At 47.9% G+C, this 17,939-nt stretch overlaps 1 protein-coding gene and 1 long non-coding RNA gene across 4 annotated transcripts in view; one reads left to right on the top strand and one right to left on the bottom strand.

Annotated features, from left to right (window-relative positions):
• Col15a1 (collagen, type XV, alpha 1) overlaps positions 1-17,939 on the bottom strand; it is a 105,513-nt gene that overhangs the window by 33,875 nt on the left and 53,699 nt on the right. For all 3 annotated transcript variants that reach the window (XR_001784085.2, NM_009928.3, XM_006537601.2), the window contains 5 exons: positions 16,756-17,022; positions 16,225-16,353; positions 10,138-10,230; positions 8,916-9,041; positions 8,319-8,381 (listed from right to left, as the gene is read on the bottom strand). Coding sequence is in view for 2 of the 3 variants with exons in the window: in NM_009928.3 (NP_034058.2) it covers positions 8,319-8,381; positions 8,916-9,041; positions 10,138-10,230; positions 16,225-16,353; positions 16,756-17,022 (678 nt within the window). In the remaining variant the exon portion in view is untranslated. The remainder of the gene's footprint in view (positions 1-8,318; positions 8,382-8,915; positions 9,042-10,137; positions 10,231-16,224; positions 16,354-16,755; positions 17,023-17,939) is intronic.
• On the top strand, positions 144-17,530 carry Gm52734. Its single transcript, XR_003955399.1, has 2 exons — positions 144-228; positions 16,632-17,530. It is a non-coding gene; the product is annotated as a predicted gene, 52734 (long non-coding RNA).

Raw genomic sequence — 17,939 nt, 5'->3', positions numbered from 1 at the left:
TGTCTGGGTTTGTCTGGTGTCTCCAGGCTGAGCACATTACCATAGATATCAGTCTACTTGAACAAGTCAGGCCTAAACCTAGAGAAACCCATTCTTCAATAATTAACCAAGCCCTCCTCCTTGAGATTAAACTAAGGCAGTTGGCATGAAGCTGGAGAGATCAAAGCAGTCTCTTGGAGACTCACACCAAGGCAGCTGCCCCCTACCCTGCCTCCTGTCATGATAGAGGTAAGGGGTGCTTACAACTTTAAACAAGGGAAGGGGTAGTGGTTAATTTTGATTATCAACTTGGTTGGGATGAGAAGTGCCTTGAGGATTTGTAATGCACACTTCTGGGTGTGTCTCTAAGGGAGTCTCCAGAGAGCATCAAATAAGGGGGGGGAAGACGTGCCACAAATATGGGTAGCACCATCCCATAGGCTGGGGGGGGGGTCCATGGGCCAAGTTAGAAGAAACAGGGAGCCAATCAGCTCTGCATCCACACCACCACCTTGCCCTCAACTGCCAAGAAAGCTTGAAGCTGTGCTCTGTCATGTCATCTTGCTGCCCTGATTCTGTCTCAAACATGGCCCAGACCAAACAATGGAGCTAGGCAACTGGACCTCAAACCCTGAAGCTGTGAACCTATCAAAGGCTGTTCTCCGGCAGGAGATAGCCCAGCTATCACACGGCCACACAGAAGCTATGACTCAGACTATGACGTGCCAGCCACGAAAGACTGTATCTTCCCTTATCCTTTTCCTGGGCTAACTCCCATGCATAGCAGTAGCCTCCGTCACCCGTAGGATAGATAGGTGGTGAGTCTATATTACTGTCCTCAAGTAAGACAGAAATCCCCTGGCCTGAAATGCCAAAGTGAAACAGACAGGAAACTAAGAAGGCTTCATCCAGAGAGGAACCACAGAGACTGAAATGCCCTGCATGGTGGTGGAGAAAGCAAGAGTGTGCATAGGGTGGGTGGGGAGAAGAACCAGGGGTAACCCTGAAGGAAACAAGAAGTAGGGATGCCCCCAGGATCCTCTGACAGGGAGACAGGATGAGTTTCTACTTCAGGACAGCCGTCAGCCTTCCCCAGTTCCCCTCACCTTCTTGCATACTCGTGTCAAGGAGCACCTGGGGGTGCCTTAACACCATAAGAACAGTAAGAGTTATGTTCAGGAGCAAAGGGAGGGCAGTGCTCTGGAACTGGAAGATCCCTGGGCACCCAAAATGAGATCAGTTTCTGAGGTGTCCTGTGAGATGGACATTCTGGTGTTTCCATCCCCACCGAGAAAGTTGTATGCCTCAGAAGTAGCCCGTGCCTACTTCCTTAATGGTCTAATGCCAACGGAGGCCTAGGCACTACATGAGATGCCAGTTTTGTTAGCCAACACGCAGAAAGAATCCCGGATCTGAGGAAAGGCAACACTGGGGAGGAGACAAAGTCAGGAACAACACAAAGAACACCACGCAACAAGAATGCTACGAACGCTGATGCTTTCCGGGAGAAGAGGGAAGACGAGACAAAAATCACAAAACAAGAACGAACTGTTATGAGGTGAGAACAGTGGGGGCCACAGACATAAAAACTTATGATGGTTGAAATGAAGAACTCTATAGGACTAAGAGAAAGAGAAACATCCTGGAGAGAAATACAGCAGAAAAGACCAAAGAACAGGATGCAGAACTGCTTTGAAAACCAGCACAAATGAATAAAATGCATAGGAAGAATGCCCAAATAGAGCTAGGAGGATAATCGGGAATTCCAATTACTGACCAAACAGAATAAAGAATAAAGAGAATGGAGGAAGCAGCACGCAAGCAGACAGTAACTTGACATTCCTGCACTTGACCTTAGCAGAAGGCTGAGGTCTACGTTGAACATTTCTGGAAAAACAAATCACAGAAGCTTCACAACCCAGAGGCCCCCAGATTAAACGCCACTCCACCCCAAGGCTCTTTAGCACCAAGTAGGAGAATACATGCTTTAAAGAATCCACATCCAGAGACGATGCACCAAGGGATTTCAGCACACCAAGCAAAGGGAAGTGACTCCTAAAACCTGCCAAGGGAAGAGGCGGTGGCTTTAGGTAGGCTGGGACTGGGAGTGAAATCTGAGCTCATCCTCCATAACGGAATGCTTACCTTCAAAGCTCTGGGGCAAATGGTTTCAAACCTAAAATTGTACACGCAACCAAATAAGCCAGGATGGCATTATGTGTGGTGTGGAATTCACTATCTAGATAGACCATGCTGGCATCAGACACATAGAGATCACCTCCCTCTGCATCCTAAGTGCTAGCACCACTAGGCTAACAGAAGATTTTAAACAGCCAAAATCTGGAAAGTTTGCTGTGCACAGACCTGCTCTGAAGACAGCATATATCATCCTTCAAGAATATTGGAGGAGGAAGCATGAGACATAGAAAGCAATGAAAGGTGTGTCCACCTTGCCTACTTTTATAACTACAAATTCACTCAAAGACTGCCTAAAGCAGAGCTTCTCTGACCTCCCATCAGAGCCTGACACACTTCCTTGTCTCATGGCTCTGCCAAGAAAGGCATAAGGAAGAAGCCAGGAATTGAATACTTTTTCAGGTTCCTTCCAGCTGGCTCTGGGAATGTTTACTGAGAATGAGCCTACAGGACTTTCTTCAGGTAAATGGCAAAGGTGAGAGCATCGCTGGGTAGCCCAGCACACAGACAAGCCACCCAGAGACCCACAGGCAGGCACCAGGCTTCTCTGTCCAGTGCTCTCTGCTCAGGGGCCTGTTGATAACCTTCCTCAGGCTCCTGCGGTGAGGCTCAGGATTCCATGGGTGTGGGCTCTCTTTCCAACAGTGCTGAAGGAAGACAGGTGCCTAGTATAGGGACATAGAGGAAAGGCCCCACATCGCAGTAACGGCTCTTTGGTTGGGAGACCCTGCTCAGTCCTTGGGCTAAGGATTTGAGCAGGAAAAGTGTTGAGTCTGTTGGAGGTGGCACCTCACTCCCAGGGCAGGGAGAGGATGCTGGAGTGTACCCAATGGTCACAGTCAGAACCCTCTGTAGCTGGCCCTAAGGATGTCCTGCAGAAGCTCAAATGCCCCCTAGCCCAGAAGCCATCAGAGATGTCCTGGCTGTTTGGAGACACAAGGAAATGGAACACTAAGCAGAGTCATGATCAAAGACAGCACCCACCCACCCCCATATCCCTACCCCCATCCCATCCCCATTCTCACCCCACCCCCACCCTCACTTTCACCAATGGCCAACAGGGGCACACTGAGCAAATGTGTGTGACCTGGGGCAGAAATGTGTCTCAAGTTACTGAGTCCCTATTTAGCTGCAGTTTCTTATTTCTCTTCCCTTTGGGCCGAGCACTTACATGGTGCACACTGTCTGCTTCAGTACCTCCTTAAGAAAACTATCTATTCCCAGACACACAACCACCAGCGGGGCTCTTGTGAACCATACCTAAGGTTGCCCCAACTCTGGTAAGGTTCAGCTGCACTTGCGATTGATCCCGTTAAAAAGAACTATATCATGAAAGGGGAAACTGCATTATTTCCAATAGCTTTCCCAAGTTCATTTAAGCCAAGTATATCTTGTAGCAGATTGAGAGGAAGTTCTAGAAACTACCTTACACTCTGGTCTGTCTCTGTCTGTCTCTGTCTGTCTGTCTCTGTCTGTCTGTCTGTCTGTCTCTGTGTGTCTCTGTCTCTGTCTCTGTCTCTCTGTCTCTCTGTCTCTCTCTGTCTCTCTCTGTCTCTCTCTGTTTCTCTCTCCCTCTCTCTCTCTCTCTCTCCCTCCCCCCCCTCTCTCTCTCTCTCGTTATTTTACTCAGCTTGAAAAAGGTAGGGCTTAGGTCCAGTCCACTGCCTCGCAGGCATGGTGGCCATCAGATTGGAACATGAGCAGATTAGCCAGGGGATAGAAGGGTCTACCTTACTGGAGCTTTCCTGAATGAATAGGGTAAAAATTGAGAACTGTGAGAAATAGCTCAGGAAATCTGCTGAACTTCCGAAATGAAACAATAGCAGACACCACTCCTTAGCCAGAAGAACTTGTGTGCATTGAGTCCAGCACTTTCTTGGAAATTCCAACTAGTAGAGATATGTGGTTGTAGGTAGGAAGCTATGGAGAGATCAACTCTACAGCTGACTGACTCACAACAGTGCTGTGTGTCATAAGATCGTACTTCACTTTTTTTTAAAGTTTTTTTTTTTTTAACACTTTGAGACAAGGTCTCAGTTATGTAACCCTGGCTGGCCTAGAACTTACTATGCAAACAGACCAGGGTACCCTCACACTTTTAGGGATCCTCCTGCTTCTGGCTCTGTAGCACCAGGACTAAAGGTGTGAGCTACCATGCCTGTCCTGTAGCTTAGAATCTGTGATGATAAATTTTAACTACTAGCTTGATGGGCCTGAGAATGTCAAGATCAGTAAATCACACTTCTGGGCATGCCTGTGGTGTGGATTAAATAAAGAGGGAGGCCATGAGCCTGAATCTGAGTGGCATGACCCATAGACTAGGGGTCCAGATGGACTACAGTTGGGAAAAGGAGAGCTGCTAGCTCAGGCATGCACTCTGTTTCTGGCTAACACGAGCTCTTCTGTACTGCCCCACCACTGACTCTTACTGTGATGCCCGGAGCCTCTGAGCCCTGACCCTGACTCACTGTGGGCTCCCACCACGATGAGCTGAAATCTCTGAACCAAAAGCCAAAGCAAATCCTTCTACCATTTCTCAGGTATTTAGTCAGAGCATCATGAAGGCTAACAGAACTCAGTAGAAAATTTGGCTCATTGTGGTGAACTGAATTATCAAGGGTATCACAAGATGTCAATATAAAGGAGACATGAAAGGCCCAGATACACGACGTTTTTTTCCTGCTGGAGTTCCTTGTAGGGTAGTCTGCAGGGTTTGTGAGTGGGCTTCGTAGTAATGATCCTCTACAGACTACAGTCTCTTTGGTTTTATGGAAACCCTCCACACAAATATGCCAAAACCAACTGATGATAATAGAGAGAAGCCAAGAAGCCAATACTGTGGTGTGTTGGACTTCAAACACAGCTGGTTTATGGATTCTAGGCAAAAGCAGTTCTACCTCAGAGTCTTCAAAGGTGCCCTGATGCTATCACACGAGCCAAGCTCCAAAGCAGATTGGGATATCTAAGAGATATTTGTGACGACATCATCAAATTTCTCCTCTAACTGACAAGAAAAGACAGAAGCTGAGTCTACGTCGACATTTCCAGCCCAGTGAGATGACTCAAAGACAGCTCTTGGGTGCTCAAGTTTCCCCAGAAATTCTGAGTAGTTAAGAAAATTTCAGAGTATAGACTCTTTCCTGCGTGGGTGTCTCAGAACCTTCTACGACAGATGGGTACCATGAATACCCTGAACCCTGAAGACTTCATGCCTCAGTCCTGGTAGAACTGTAGGCAGAAGCGTCAATGCAAAAGGAATAACATCCGAGTATCCTGCTTTCTAGAAGGATCCTCAACTGCCCTCCCAGGTCTGCTCTGCAGCTGGGAAAATAGGCCATTCTCACTTCTTCCTTCCTGGGATAAAGGTGTCATGGTTAGCTGTTCAGCTTAGCATGGGGAAGATAAAAGGTACCTCTGTTTATGCTGAGCATCATAAAAAATCTACTAGATAGACTCTTAATGACCATCTACACTTTGATGACAGGTTCATGTTTGGTAATACTGGTTTTATATATGAGTATTACATTTCCCAGGCAAATAAATAGAGTCTTACTCATTCTGCATGGTGGGAAAGCAACTCACTTTGAGCTGGGCATGACAGTGCACAGCACTGGGAGGGAGAGGCAGGAGGATTAGAGTTCAAGGTTGTCCTCAGCTCTTATGGAGCTGGAGGCCAGCCTGGGAGGCATGGGACTGTCCTCCATTTTGCGTAATTACCTGGGCTTATAGCCCAGATTGATAGCATGAGAAAAGACTTCTTATAACTCGGTTTATCCAGTCATGGGAGGTCCTGGCTAGACCTTGTCAATAAGGATTTGTGAGCCAAAAGAAGATACTGTGACAGGAGTTGGGAGTCAAATGGATCACCACAGCTGATGTCTCATGAGGACCCTGAGACACTCGTTTCCTTCCCAAATGAAGTCATATATGTGACTGTATGCCAGACTGTTTGTTTTCCCGTCAACTCTCCAAATGCAAATGTCCAAGTCCTTCTAGAGTCTGCCTTTGCTTAACCCCAAAGCATCCCATGCCCCCAGGACAACCAGTGGATCTCTTAGCAAATGCCAGGAATGAACCAGCAAAATAGATCTGCAGCAGCTATCTAGGGCAGGGTGGCTCTTCCTCCTTGCTGTGCAGCTGAGCCAGCTGTAGCCAACAGGGGCGTCAGTATGCAGCCCAGGGTGTCTGCAAGCACAGACAGTGTGGGAGGCTTAGCCGCTGCTTTGTAGGAGCAGACAAGGTAAGTGTAGGTTGGTGGGGCTTCCCGCAGACCTAGATTTCTTATGAAGCTGTTGTTTTGTATGAAATGACTTCCCTAAGGTTGCACCGTTGTTTCTTTTTCTGAGAAAAATTCATTTGCAACAAAAATCAGGTTACCCTTTCAGTTAAGCACACTCAAGGCCGATGGACGGAAACTGGGATTGGATTCAGTGGCCATGGTGCCCCGGCAGGAAACACTTCACACATGTTCATGGGGGTGAGGTACAGGGCCCCTACCTCCTAGACAGTGGGTTTGTTGAACCTTCATTAACATATCGCTAGTGCAAGGTGTCTCGTTTTTATTTATTATCTCTCTTTGTATAAAGAGGCATGTCTTCATTATGTCTGGTAAGGCTATAGGGGCATGACCTGCCCTTCCCCAAGAGCACAGGCATGGGTAGTAGGCGGCTTCAGAAGACTGAAAGCAGGCTAAGGAGAAATGCTAGCTTAAGATGCTGTTTGAAGAATATTCCACTTACTCATAAAAGACTAATAGAGGCTGTGCTGGGTTGGAAGGATATTTCGGCTCTAAGGCAGGATAAGGGTACACAGGAATGCTAGCAACTTCTGTGTCATTGCTAAGAAGGTTCTCCCTGTACTCTCAGAAAGAGGAAGAAGGAACTGGAAATGTTGAGAGAAGTCAGGCATGATGGAACACATTTATAATTCTAGCACTAGACAGTGGGTGGAGGCTAATCCAGCCGAGGTAACATGACCTCATCGTAACAAATCCCAAACAAAACACTGACCCCAAAAGAGTGAAGAGAAGGACATTCAGTACCCCCTCACCTTATCCAAGTCCCACTGTGTTTGGTTGCAGCTTTTCTGTTAGCCAGAGGCTGAAATTATTAAATGGAAAGTTCCAGAAATAAGCAATTCACAAGTTTTAGAGTTCACACTGTTCTCGACAGAACAATGAAATCTTACAGCTTCCTGCTCCATCCTACCTAGGATATAAGCAATCTCTTGGTCCAGCATATCCATGTTCTATATACTACCAACTCATCAGTATCTTAGCTGTCATCAGCAGACCGTCATTCACCCTTTCATTAGCCCTTGTTTTACCTAATGATAGCTCTAAAGTAGACAGTAGTGATACCAGTGATTTTACTATGGTATATTGTTATGACTGGTTTATTGTATCATGAGATATTGCAGTTAATCTTTTACTGTGCTTAAGTTAGATACTAAATAGGTATGTGTGTGTGTGTGTGTGTGTGTGTGTGCAAGGAACAATTTATTGTTTAACAATATAAATGTGTGGGGAAGGGTCTTATAACATAACCATTAGGATAAAGAAGGGTCACTGTATCTGAAATAGGTATTAATGACAAAAAGAAGTGGCATTTCTGACAAGGCAGATACCACATGTGGCGGCTTAGAACCTTCTAGAGAGGACCATACAGCAACTGGCTTGTTGTTCAGAGCTGTAGCAGTGAGCAGTAGTCACATGCTACAGAAACAGCTGGTGCCAACCACGACATGCATTAGGGCTTTGCCCAACAGGGTGCCATAGATATTTTCTCAGGAGTCGGTGAGTTTCTGCTACCTGAAGGTGGACAGGCACAGTCAGAGGATGACTGTAGGAGGAGAGGACATCAGGGAAGGTCCTAATGCTACAGGGTGGGCAGGAAGAGAAGGATGTCTGGTCAGGATACACAGCAAGGTCATAGGTAGGGCACGAGGTAGATGGTGTCACTACTGTTCAGTGATGCTATGGCACACAGGAGTGGGAAGGAGAAACAGGTAAGGGGACTGTGAGCCCAATGGTGGGAACATCCCAGAGAGGTGAAGAAAGAGAATACCACAGGGGACAAGCTCAGGTTATGGTGAGAGAGTGGCCAGGCTGGCATCCTGGGTGGGAACCTCACATTGTCCCCTACCTTCTCTCCTTTCATTCCTTGCTGGCCAGAGGCTCCATCAAGTCCAGGCTGTCCCTCGGGGCCCTGGGGAATATCAGTGACAATTAGTTCACAGAATCTCTGCTAAAAACCACACAAAACCCTACGAGGAGGAGAGAAGCGTGGGGAACTCAAGGCCAGTTGGCTTGCAGCTTGTGCCCCAAGACAAGCCCACTCTGCTCTCTCTAGGTTACCTGCTCAGAGCTCTGTTCTTGAAGGACATCAGGAGCAGAGTAGGAATAGATTACGCAAGGCTTTCCCATACCAGGCCTAACTGTGGTATGCTGTGGTCAATTCCAAAACCTGCATGAGCCTTCAACCCCAACCAGCACGTGTGTGTGCGAGCACACACATGCACACATGCACACACGCACACGCGCGCACACACACACAAATAAGGAAACTGGTGCATACAGAACGTTCTTGGCTGTCCTTCCCTAGAGTCTCAGCAATGGTTCAGATGGGGAAGGTTTTGGTTTCCAGCCTTGGGTAGTGCTGGGTCTGGGATCTGTGTGTGAAAAGGAGCCCCATTGAAACCTCCATGATCATAGGGTGAGGGAGAAGGCTGCAGTTGCTCACCTGGGGTCCTGGCTCACCAGGAGCTCCATCCTCCCCAGGAGACCCCGGGGGTCCCATGAAAACATCAGTTCCTGGTTTCCCTGGGATCCCAGGTGATCCCGGTGGGCCTGGAGGACCCGGCGGACCCTGAAAGACAGTTTATTAGAATCAATGAGAGAGGCTGAATACCAAGCATGTATTTAACCTTCTTTCCAATCTTCGAAACAAGCCATAAAGAAGGATTGGGGTTCCTTGCACAGGGAGAAACTGAGGCTCGAGGAGACACTAGGCTCAAGGGCTCACACCCACGCAGTTGGAAAGCAGGGAGCTGACATTTGAATGTACAGCTTTCCAAGCAGATCACACCATGCTTTCTCCCAAATGGTGCATACGATAAAGAGCCAATTATCTAGAGTCCCAGAGGAGCCTTGGCTAATTCAGCTTTCTAATTGACTATAAGGTCAGCCAAACAGCCTTCAAGATGAGGCCAAATCTTGAAATGCTTACTAAAGGGGATTGTTTCCTTAGCCTCCTGCTGGGCTGTCAGATCTTACCAGCCGAGAATGTTCTTGGTAGATCTACTGGGCTTTCACACCACCCATTCACAGAGCCCAGAACCTTCCCAGCCCTGGGCATGAGTAATGGTCAGAGGGCAGCTAAGTCGAGCTTCACGCTGGGGTAGCACAGGGCTCAGAGGAAGGGCTGGAGAGAGGGTTGGGGCCAAGGATGGGGCAACAGCTGCATCTAGAACCAGCCACACTTCCCTGTGAGCAATTTAAAGAGGACTAGCAGAGCCCAGCCTTGGGCAGGCCAGATGTGCCATAGGCACCAAGAATGGGCCAAGAGCAGACTGGGGGGCTATGCAGGATTTTACACTAGAAGCTGAGTGTGAGCTGTGATCCAAACATAGAAGAAACCAAGGTAATTCTTTCATAAATAAGGGGTGGGCGGGAGACATGGGTAGAGGTGAAGGTCAGTGAACAAACCTGCTATGAGGGAGAAAGGAACTGATTCCAGGGAAGGAGGAAGGTGGCGAAGGGGATTCTCAACACAAATCCAGGCTCATGCGTATTGAAAATGCAGTGTAAATATCAAACATGTATGATGTAAAGGGGAGTGTGTGATAACTGCCACACACAAGAGTCAATAGTTCCCAAGGGGCCAATCTACAGTCACTGTTGCCTGACCCACGATCTTCTCTCCCAGTTCCCCAACATCAGCCCTCCAAATCCTTAATACTCACTCTCAGCAGATCCTCATTGCCCACGATGTCTCCAGAGCCTGAGCCCTCATCCAAGCCCCCAACAGGGCCTGACCCCTCGGCTTCCACTCCTACCTGAAGAAAAAGAAATCCCCACATGCAGATTCAACCTCCAGTCTCTGTAGACAGTTATGCCACCTCAAGTGTTCATATTCTATAGCCTTAAAATGTCTATGGCCAACTTCTCTTCTGGCCATACTCCCCTTTCCAGCTGAGTCCTGCCTCAGCCTCCCTGGGGTACAGCCTAGAGGTGGCCTGGACTCAGCTTCCTTTCAAGCCCTTCTGTTGTATCTCCAGACTTAGCTCCTAGGTATCTTCCAGTGTGAAAGCATTCTGCAGGTAAGGACTTGGGTATAGCTTTATTGATTGTCAAATGTATCTATGCCAAGACCTCACTAAGGTCCGAGGAGGATCAGGGTTGTAGGTTAGACACAGGGGCAGGACTCACTGTCCTGTGGCCATCAGAAGGGAGTTGCGATGGTTTAAATGAGAATGGCCTCCATAGGCTCCTATGTTTGCATACTCGGTCCCCAAATAGTGAAAACATTTGGGAGGGATTAGGAGGTGTGGCCTTGTTGGAAAAGGCATGTCACTGGTGTGGGCTTTGAGGTTTCAGAAGCCCACACCAGGCCCAGTCTCAGTCTCTCTTGGCCTGTAATTTGAGGGTCAGATAGATGTAAGCTCTCATTTTCTCTCCAGCACCTGCTTGCATGCCTGCCACCGTGCTCCTTTAATGATAAGAGACTAGCCCTCTGAAACTGTAAGCAAGCAGCCAATTAGATGTCTTTTTTTATAAGTTGCATTGGTCATGGTGCCTCCTTACAGCAATAGAACAGTAAACAAGGCAGAGGTAGTAGCACTAGAGGTAAGAAGCCCCACTGAAGGTTGATGCTTTCATCTGACAGAGGAGGGAGTACCTCACAGCTAGGCTTGGGGAACTTGGGAGGCCAAATGGGAAGCAGAGAGGGACCCATTGAAGGCATTCATGGTTTGTTTCTGGGGTGTCAATCCTAGAGATAGTAAGCCCAGAGAAAGAACCATGTCTTGAGCCAGGGACTAATTGGGGTACCCCTCTTGCTCCATTGGGGGCCCAGAAAATATAATGATATGAATGAAATATGGAACTGAACCCTATACAGGCCTCCAGAACAGTGGAAGCCTGAGGTCTGACTGAAGGAGCCATCGAGTCTGGAGGTCCAGGGAATGCCCCTCCTCCACAGCATCATCCTAAAGAGACCCACGGGATCAATGACACATATCTCACTGCTCCCTTCCTCTCTGTAGAAACTGTCCACCTTTAATCTTTAAACACAAACTGAAGGAAGGCATTTCCTTTTATAAGGATGGCCCAAGGCATACCCTGTCACCCTGCCCCCTACAACCAACACCTGCTGGTTCTCGGGGCTCATTGGCCCTTTGTTCCCGCATCCCACTGGAAGGGGCACGTAGGATAAGCTGCACATGCAGACACATTGCACAAACCCGGGTGTTGCCTGAGGATTCCTGCAGCCCTTGTTTGGGCCCTGCCAGAGGTTTGGCATCTGGAACCAGTGAACTGCTCATTCTACCACGGCCGGAAAGCCTCTCTAGGTCTTGACTCCTCCCATCCTTAAACCATGGACTTCTCCAGAGAGCCCCTCTAGTCCATAGCCTGGAATAACGGTGTTAAGGAAATGTCTGTGGATGCCACAAGTGTCCATGTGAGGAGGAGAAAGAGAGGGGGAGGAAGACAGGAAGGGAGAAGGAGGGAGGGAGGGGAGGAGGAGCTCTCAGCTGTCAGAAAGCCTGCAGAGAAATGGCTGTCCTGACAAATAAGATGAAAGAATGGTTCAGCCGAACAAAAGGACAGTGCAGAGGGACATTGACCCCCCAGTGTGGGTGTCAGGAGGCTTCTTCTTAGGGCTCCCCGAATCCCCTTTGAACCCTGCCTCGGAAGTTCCCTGAAGTGGCAGAGATGGACCAAGGAGGACACCTCACCCACGGACCACTGGCTGCCCTAGAGACTGTTCTCCAAGAAAGATGAAAACAGAGGCCCAGGGCAGAGATGGAGAGGGGCCAGAGCAGGAGTCCCGAGGAATCACAGTTGGGTCACAGTGATGTTGGAATAGCTTGCCCTAGCAGTTCTTCCAGAAGACAACCCGTTACCTGGACCTCGGGCAGCATTTGTCTAAGCACCCCTTCATCCTGGCAGCTGAGCCACAGGTAACCCCCATCACCCCAGACTACATATCTACTAAGATCCTCCATCTGCCGAGAGGCAAACCCAGGCCCTGTGTCTTCGTCTTCTTCAACCCCCTCTCAAGGGGAAAGCCAGGGACAAAGCATGTGATTCAGGACTTTCCATAGGGAAAGCCAGGGCCCTTAGAGGTCAAAGGACTCAGCCAATGGAAGGATTTAATTTTAAAATGGGTGAGCTTTGCTGACTAGTATCTGGGTCATGTCTGATAATGGTGGCTTGCTGTAGACAGCACAAATACTCAAATCACAACCATGCTCTCTCTCCATCCCTTTTTCCAGAAACTATGTGAGCATAGCCCTCCCTGAGCTTCATGGGATACATAATTGCATGTAGCTCATCTATTGAGCAGTTATGATGTGCTCAGCAAACTCTCTATCCATGAACTCACTGAATCTCACAAGTCATGGTAGGACCCAACCGTGCAGTGGTCCTTGACCTTTGCGAGCGGCATGAAGCAAAGAGACGTGAAGAACTTGGTTGCAGGTGAGCAGCAGAGTCAGGCTCGTCTTGTACTCCCTGAACCTCATGGCTTCCGTGATTCAAAATGACTCTGAGACTGTCCCAGGGCAGGGCAGGTGTCTCTTGGCTGAGCTTAAGCTTTCCACACAGAAGCCGGGGCACCTAGCAGGTGCCTGACAAGCACTCAGCAATGATCCGCCTTTACGACTTGCGTGCCAGGGTGCTGTGTTTTGCTCAGTTGCTCATTCGCCTACCCCATCTCTTCCTAATTGTCTTCCTCCTGTGTCTCCTTCTTCTCTTTCCCCTCTCCACACTCCTCCTCTCCCTCCCTGCTTCTCTTATACCTCCTTCCTCTCATTCTCTTCTTAGAGATTTACCAAAGAATCTAGGGTTAGAGAGATGTCTCAGCGGATAAAACTGGTTGCTACACAATCTCAGGGATGAGAGCTTGGATCCCAGCACTCGCTAACAATCTGGGCATCCTTCGCATGCTCATGACTGTAGTGTTTGTTTGTTTGCTTGCTTGTTTGTTTGTTTGCTTTTGTTTTGTAGGAGTGTGGCGAGACAGAAGGGTTGACGCAGCTTGTTGGCTTCAAGACTAGTTGAGAAAAGGGGGCAGGGGGCTTAGGTTCAGAGAGAAACCTTGCCTCAAGAGAATAGCTAAAGTCTGATAGAGGACAGCTGGTGCCCTATTTTGGCTTCCACTCATGTACATATGGCTGCCACCCTCGCCAGATAAATAAATCAATTAAAACATTACTTTAAAAATTCTGTCATAAAGGCTAGGAATGTCACTCCATGGTAGGAAGCTGGCCTAGCGTGTACAAGGATTTAGATTCAACCCCCAACACTACAAAACTAGACAAACACCAGTGGAAGAAAAATCTACTGCAAAAACTTAGACAGTTCTGCAGCAAAAAAACAACAAACACACGAAGAACCTAACCACACTGCCACAGTCCCACCAGTCTGAAGCAACACTGCCAACATTTAAGGAGAGCGTTCCCTTCCAGAGTACGTATTTCCAAACAGTTAAGACCACACAGCACACTCGAGTTTATAGCCATCTTCTTTCACTTAGCATGGCACCTTAAGCATGTTCTCCAACACTGGGTACAAATGAGAATAATTTTAATTATGTCTAATGTTCCCATGATTTGAATAGACTTTAATTCAATTAGTCTCCTTTGGCTAGTTAATTAAATTAGTCCCAAGTTTCCTCTATTATGGACAGATATTGAGGTTAACATTCTAGGGAAAAATCCTTTGTTACATATCAGGCTGTCTCCATTGAGGAAGATGCTTGAACCCAAATTCCCGGTTGCAATTGTGTGGTGGTTAATTTCGGGCTGTTAATATGCAGTTTTGTGGTCATTAATATATGTGGACAGAGTTTCCCAGAAGCAGTAAGCTCCACCCACTCACCCCTACCCTCAACCCACCAGTATGACTGGCCCCAACAGCCCAACTTCTCAGAACAGAAAACTCAAGGATACAAGGGTGGTTGGCCCAGTTTCTCCACCCCCCCCCAAATCAATGGCAAACAGAAAAAAGAAGGTGGGAGACAGAGATGAAAAGACCCCTGAAAGATGAATCTATTAGATCCAAAGGAGACTCCAATTCCTCAAACTCCAAAAGGCAGCTCAAATACCCAGAAATAGGCTCTGTCTAAGTAGGAGAATTTCTGGCGGTTAGATAAAAGCCAGCATCCTCAAGGAACTTGTGAAGCTGGTTCCCCTCTAACTAAAGGAACCATTTCCTTTACCTTGGACAGAAGGCACCTACAGCTATGGTGCTTGTTAGCATATCAAAGTGCACGCTGGCCTCATGGCTCCTCAGTAGCGCAAGTACCTGACACTCATTTCAAACTTCCTTCTCACCTTCTCCTCTACCACAAATTCTCTCCAGCTCATGAGCTTCCCCCTCCCCAATTCTACTCCTTCACTTATAACCTTGCTAGCCTCAATGTCTTCTCTCTCCCCCCTTCTCTCCCTCTCTCCCCTCTGTTTTCTCGATTTTCTATTTCCTGTTCTTTTCTCCTGTCTCACAGACAGTCCTGCCTAGGTCCAATCTGCTGGCTATATATACACAGTCTACTTCTTTCTTTATTTCTCTGCTCTGGACTCTTCCAAACGCATCACTCTTCCAAATGCATGTGGCTACTGCTCTCTTTCTCCCTCTCTCTCTCTGTCTCTCTGACTGTCTCTGTCTCTCTCATCTCATTCATATATATATATATATATATATATATGCATATATATATATATATATTTCATATATATATCCCCTCCTGGAAAACTTGGTGTCTTAGGAGGGATTAGTAGCATGTAATATATATAGATTACATATGAGTGTGTGTGTGTGTGTGTGTTACACACACACACCTTAACTATACCATGGAAAAATTATGCCCTCAGTTTATACAGTATCAACATAATGTGCACAATGAAGAGGATTCAGAGTCAAACTAAACTGACAAGGGACATTAAAAACTCAACCTAAGTATTAGAGAACATAAAGAGGCTACTGTTAATTTTGTTAGACAGATGATATTCTGACTAAAATAAAACCAAACCAAACAAACAACCCAAAGGTCCCAAATCAGTTGATTGGTGAGGGCAACTCTAACCACTGAGAAAGGAAGGCAAATGGTAACCAGCTAGTCACTGGGAGACGCTCTTGGGCAAGGGCCATTCAGTATTCTCAGAGAGCTCTCCTGACCTCTGCAGTCCCCGAGCACAGGCCACCAGAGCACTGCAGCTGAAGGGGTCACATGACTGGACCTTGAGGGGCGGCTTTCAGAGTGTCACACTGAGGTGTGTCACCAGCAGGAGGTTCTCATTGAAAACTGTCTCCCCCCTGAAGAGCAGTTCGCCCGGATTCACACAAGCCTGACTCTGAGTTGCCCGAGTCTCTGAGTCAGTGACAATCCCTATCAGGCCACCATAAGGGTGTGCAGGGATGGATCTGAACATCTTCTGAACTGACTCCAGACCAGAAGCCAGCCTGCAGAACCAAAGGACAGCTCAAGGTCGGAGTGGCAGCCCACAGCCTCAGACCCCCAGCCCCCGAAGGTCCACATGCCATTTATGCTCCATGCCTCTACAGACCCTGCTCAGTCCTAACTCAGTGTTTATGCCCTGTGACACTGCTAATCCTGATGCAATTGCAAAGGCAATTGGAAACCTAAGCAAAGTCTTTACTCTTGGCCTTTTCCTACCCAAGCTACAGTCTGCCCTGGCTTGTCTGGCCAAAGGCCCTCAAACACTGTCTTTACAAACCAAGATGAGAACTGACCCTGAGAAGGTTGGGGCAGCCTTTCTCCACACCGAAAGATCTGCTAGCCGAGTGGAATCCCCCAGGACACTTACCAGGGTGACCTGCCTCTTGGGAGTCACTGTGGGTGTGGGGAGTGGGGGCCCACTGGGGGGCATGCTACCAGATCCCTCCTCTTCAGCTTCCTCTGTAGACGCCACCAAGTCTCCTCCATCTGTGGGTTCCTGTCAAAGATATTCACAGGAGGGGTCATTGTGACCCCAGTCCACGAGGCTGCATGACTTGGGGGTGTCACTTCTATGGTGGCTGTTCAATGTCAAAACATGTTACCTACCAACATCCTCACACTTGGCTCAGTCACAGAAGTGACTTCCTTAAAATCCTTCCCACCTTCGGGACATTGACCTCTAGGAAAATGAGTAGTCAAAACTAGGATGTAGCAGATTGGGACAAAAGCCAGCAACCTGGCCCCTTTTAAACACTGTCTCTTTTCCCTGTCCAGTTGGAGTCTCCCAAGCTCTCACAACAGAGCTGAAGTTGTGTGTGTCTCTGCAGAGGACCTTAATGGCTCAGAATGCTGACCGTTCTGTCCCCACATATCAGAGAAGATGCTAGCTGGGACTTACAGCAGTGAACATTTGCTCAGGGGCCACTGTGGGTGTGAGAGCGTCCTGGGTGTCTGTAGGGGCCCCGCTGGTTTCTTCAAGGACCACTGTGGGCGTGAAAGTGGCTTGGATGTCTGTAGGTCTCCTGCTGACTTGCTCAAGGACCACCGTGGGTGTGAAGATGACATCCAGGCTGTCGATGGCAGTCCCACTGGCTTCCTCCTCCTCAAAAGCCTTGAGGGGCATTTTGGACACAGCTGGGGTTAACCATTCCTCACCGTGTGAACCCTGGAAGAGAGCTGGCATGAGATGATGCCACATGACCCCCACTTCCACTTCGGTGGCTGTGCACATGCTACAGAAAGGAAACCACGGGGACAATCAGATCTCAGCAACTCCTCTGCCTCTTTGCTGTACTCACTGAGCAAGGACTGTGTGCTTCAGTGTACAAGCTGCTGGGGCTCAGAGTCAGAATACGCCTTCCTGGGCATCCTCAGCCTACCTCTGGAATCCACCCACCTAGCTATCCATCTCTGCTCAGTGCTATATATCTCAGGCTTAGTTTGCATACTCCTGGTCCTGGGGAGTACATCACCTCTGCAGACGGCCCTCCTATTTCCTCTGCTAGCCAAGCTCCAGCTTCTACTTTTTTTTTTTTTTTTTACATTTTTATAGTGATTTAATGCAGTGACTGTATTAACCTGTGTGTAGCACTGAAAGGTGAAAATCAGATTGGAGAATGACAGGCTTTTCAGTGTCGACAATAATAGATTATTATTCAAGATTTGTTGATATATGTCTTTTTTTTGTTTTTTTTTGTGTTTTTTTTATTAGGTATTTTCCTCGTTTACATTTTCAATGCTATCCCAAAGGCCCCCCCATACCCACCCCCCCAATCCCCTACCCACCCACTGCCCCTTTTTGGCCCTGGCTTTCCCCTGTACTGGGGCATATAAAGTTTGCAAGTCCAATGGGCCTCTCTTTGCAGTGATGACCGACTAGGCCATCTTTTGATACATATGCAGAAGACAAGAGCTCCTGGGTACTGGTTAGTTCATATTGTTGTTCCACCTATAGGGTTGCAGTTCCCTTTAGCTCCTTGGGTAATTTCTCTAGCTCCTCCATTATCCAGCTTCTATTAAAGCTGAGACTTGGTAGAAATGGACTCTGGTTCCTGGTTTTCTCCTGCTGTGACACATACTATG

Source organism: Mus musculus, chromosome 4 (genome assembly GCF_000001635.26).
Source record: "Mus musculus strain C57BL/6J chromosome 4, GRCm38.p6 C57BL/6J".
Taxonomy (NCBI): domain Eukaryota; kingdom Metazoa; phylum Chordata; class Mammalia; order Rodentia; family Muridae; genus Mus; species Mus musculus.
This window is presented reverse-complemented; position numbering and strand designations above follow the sequence as displayed.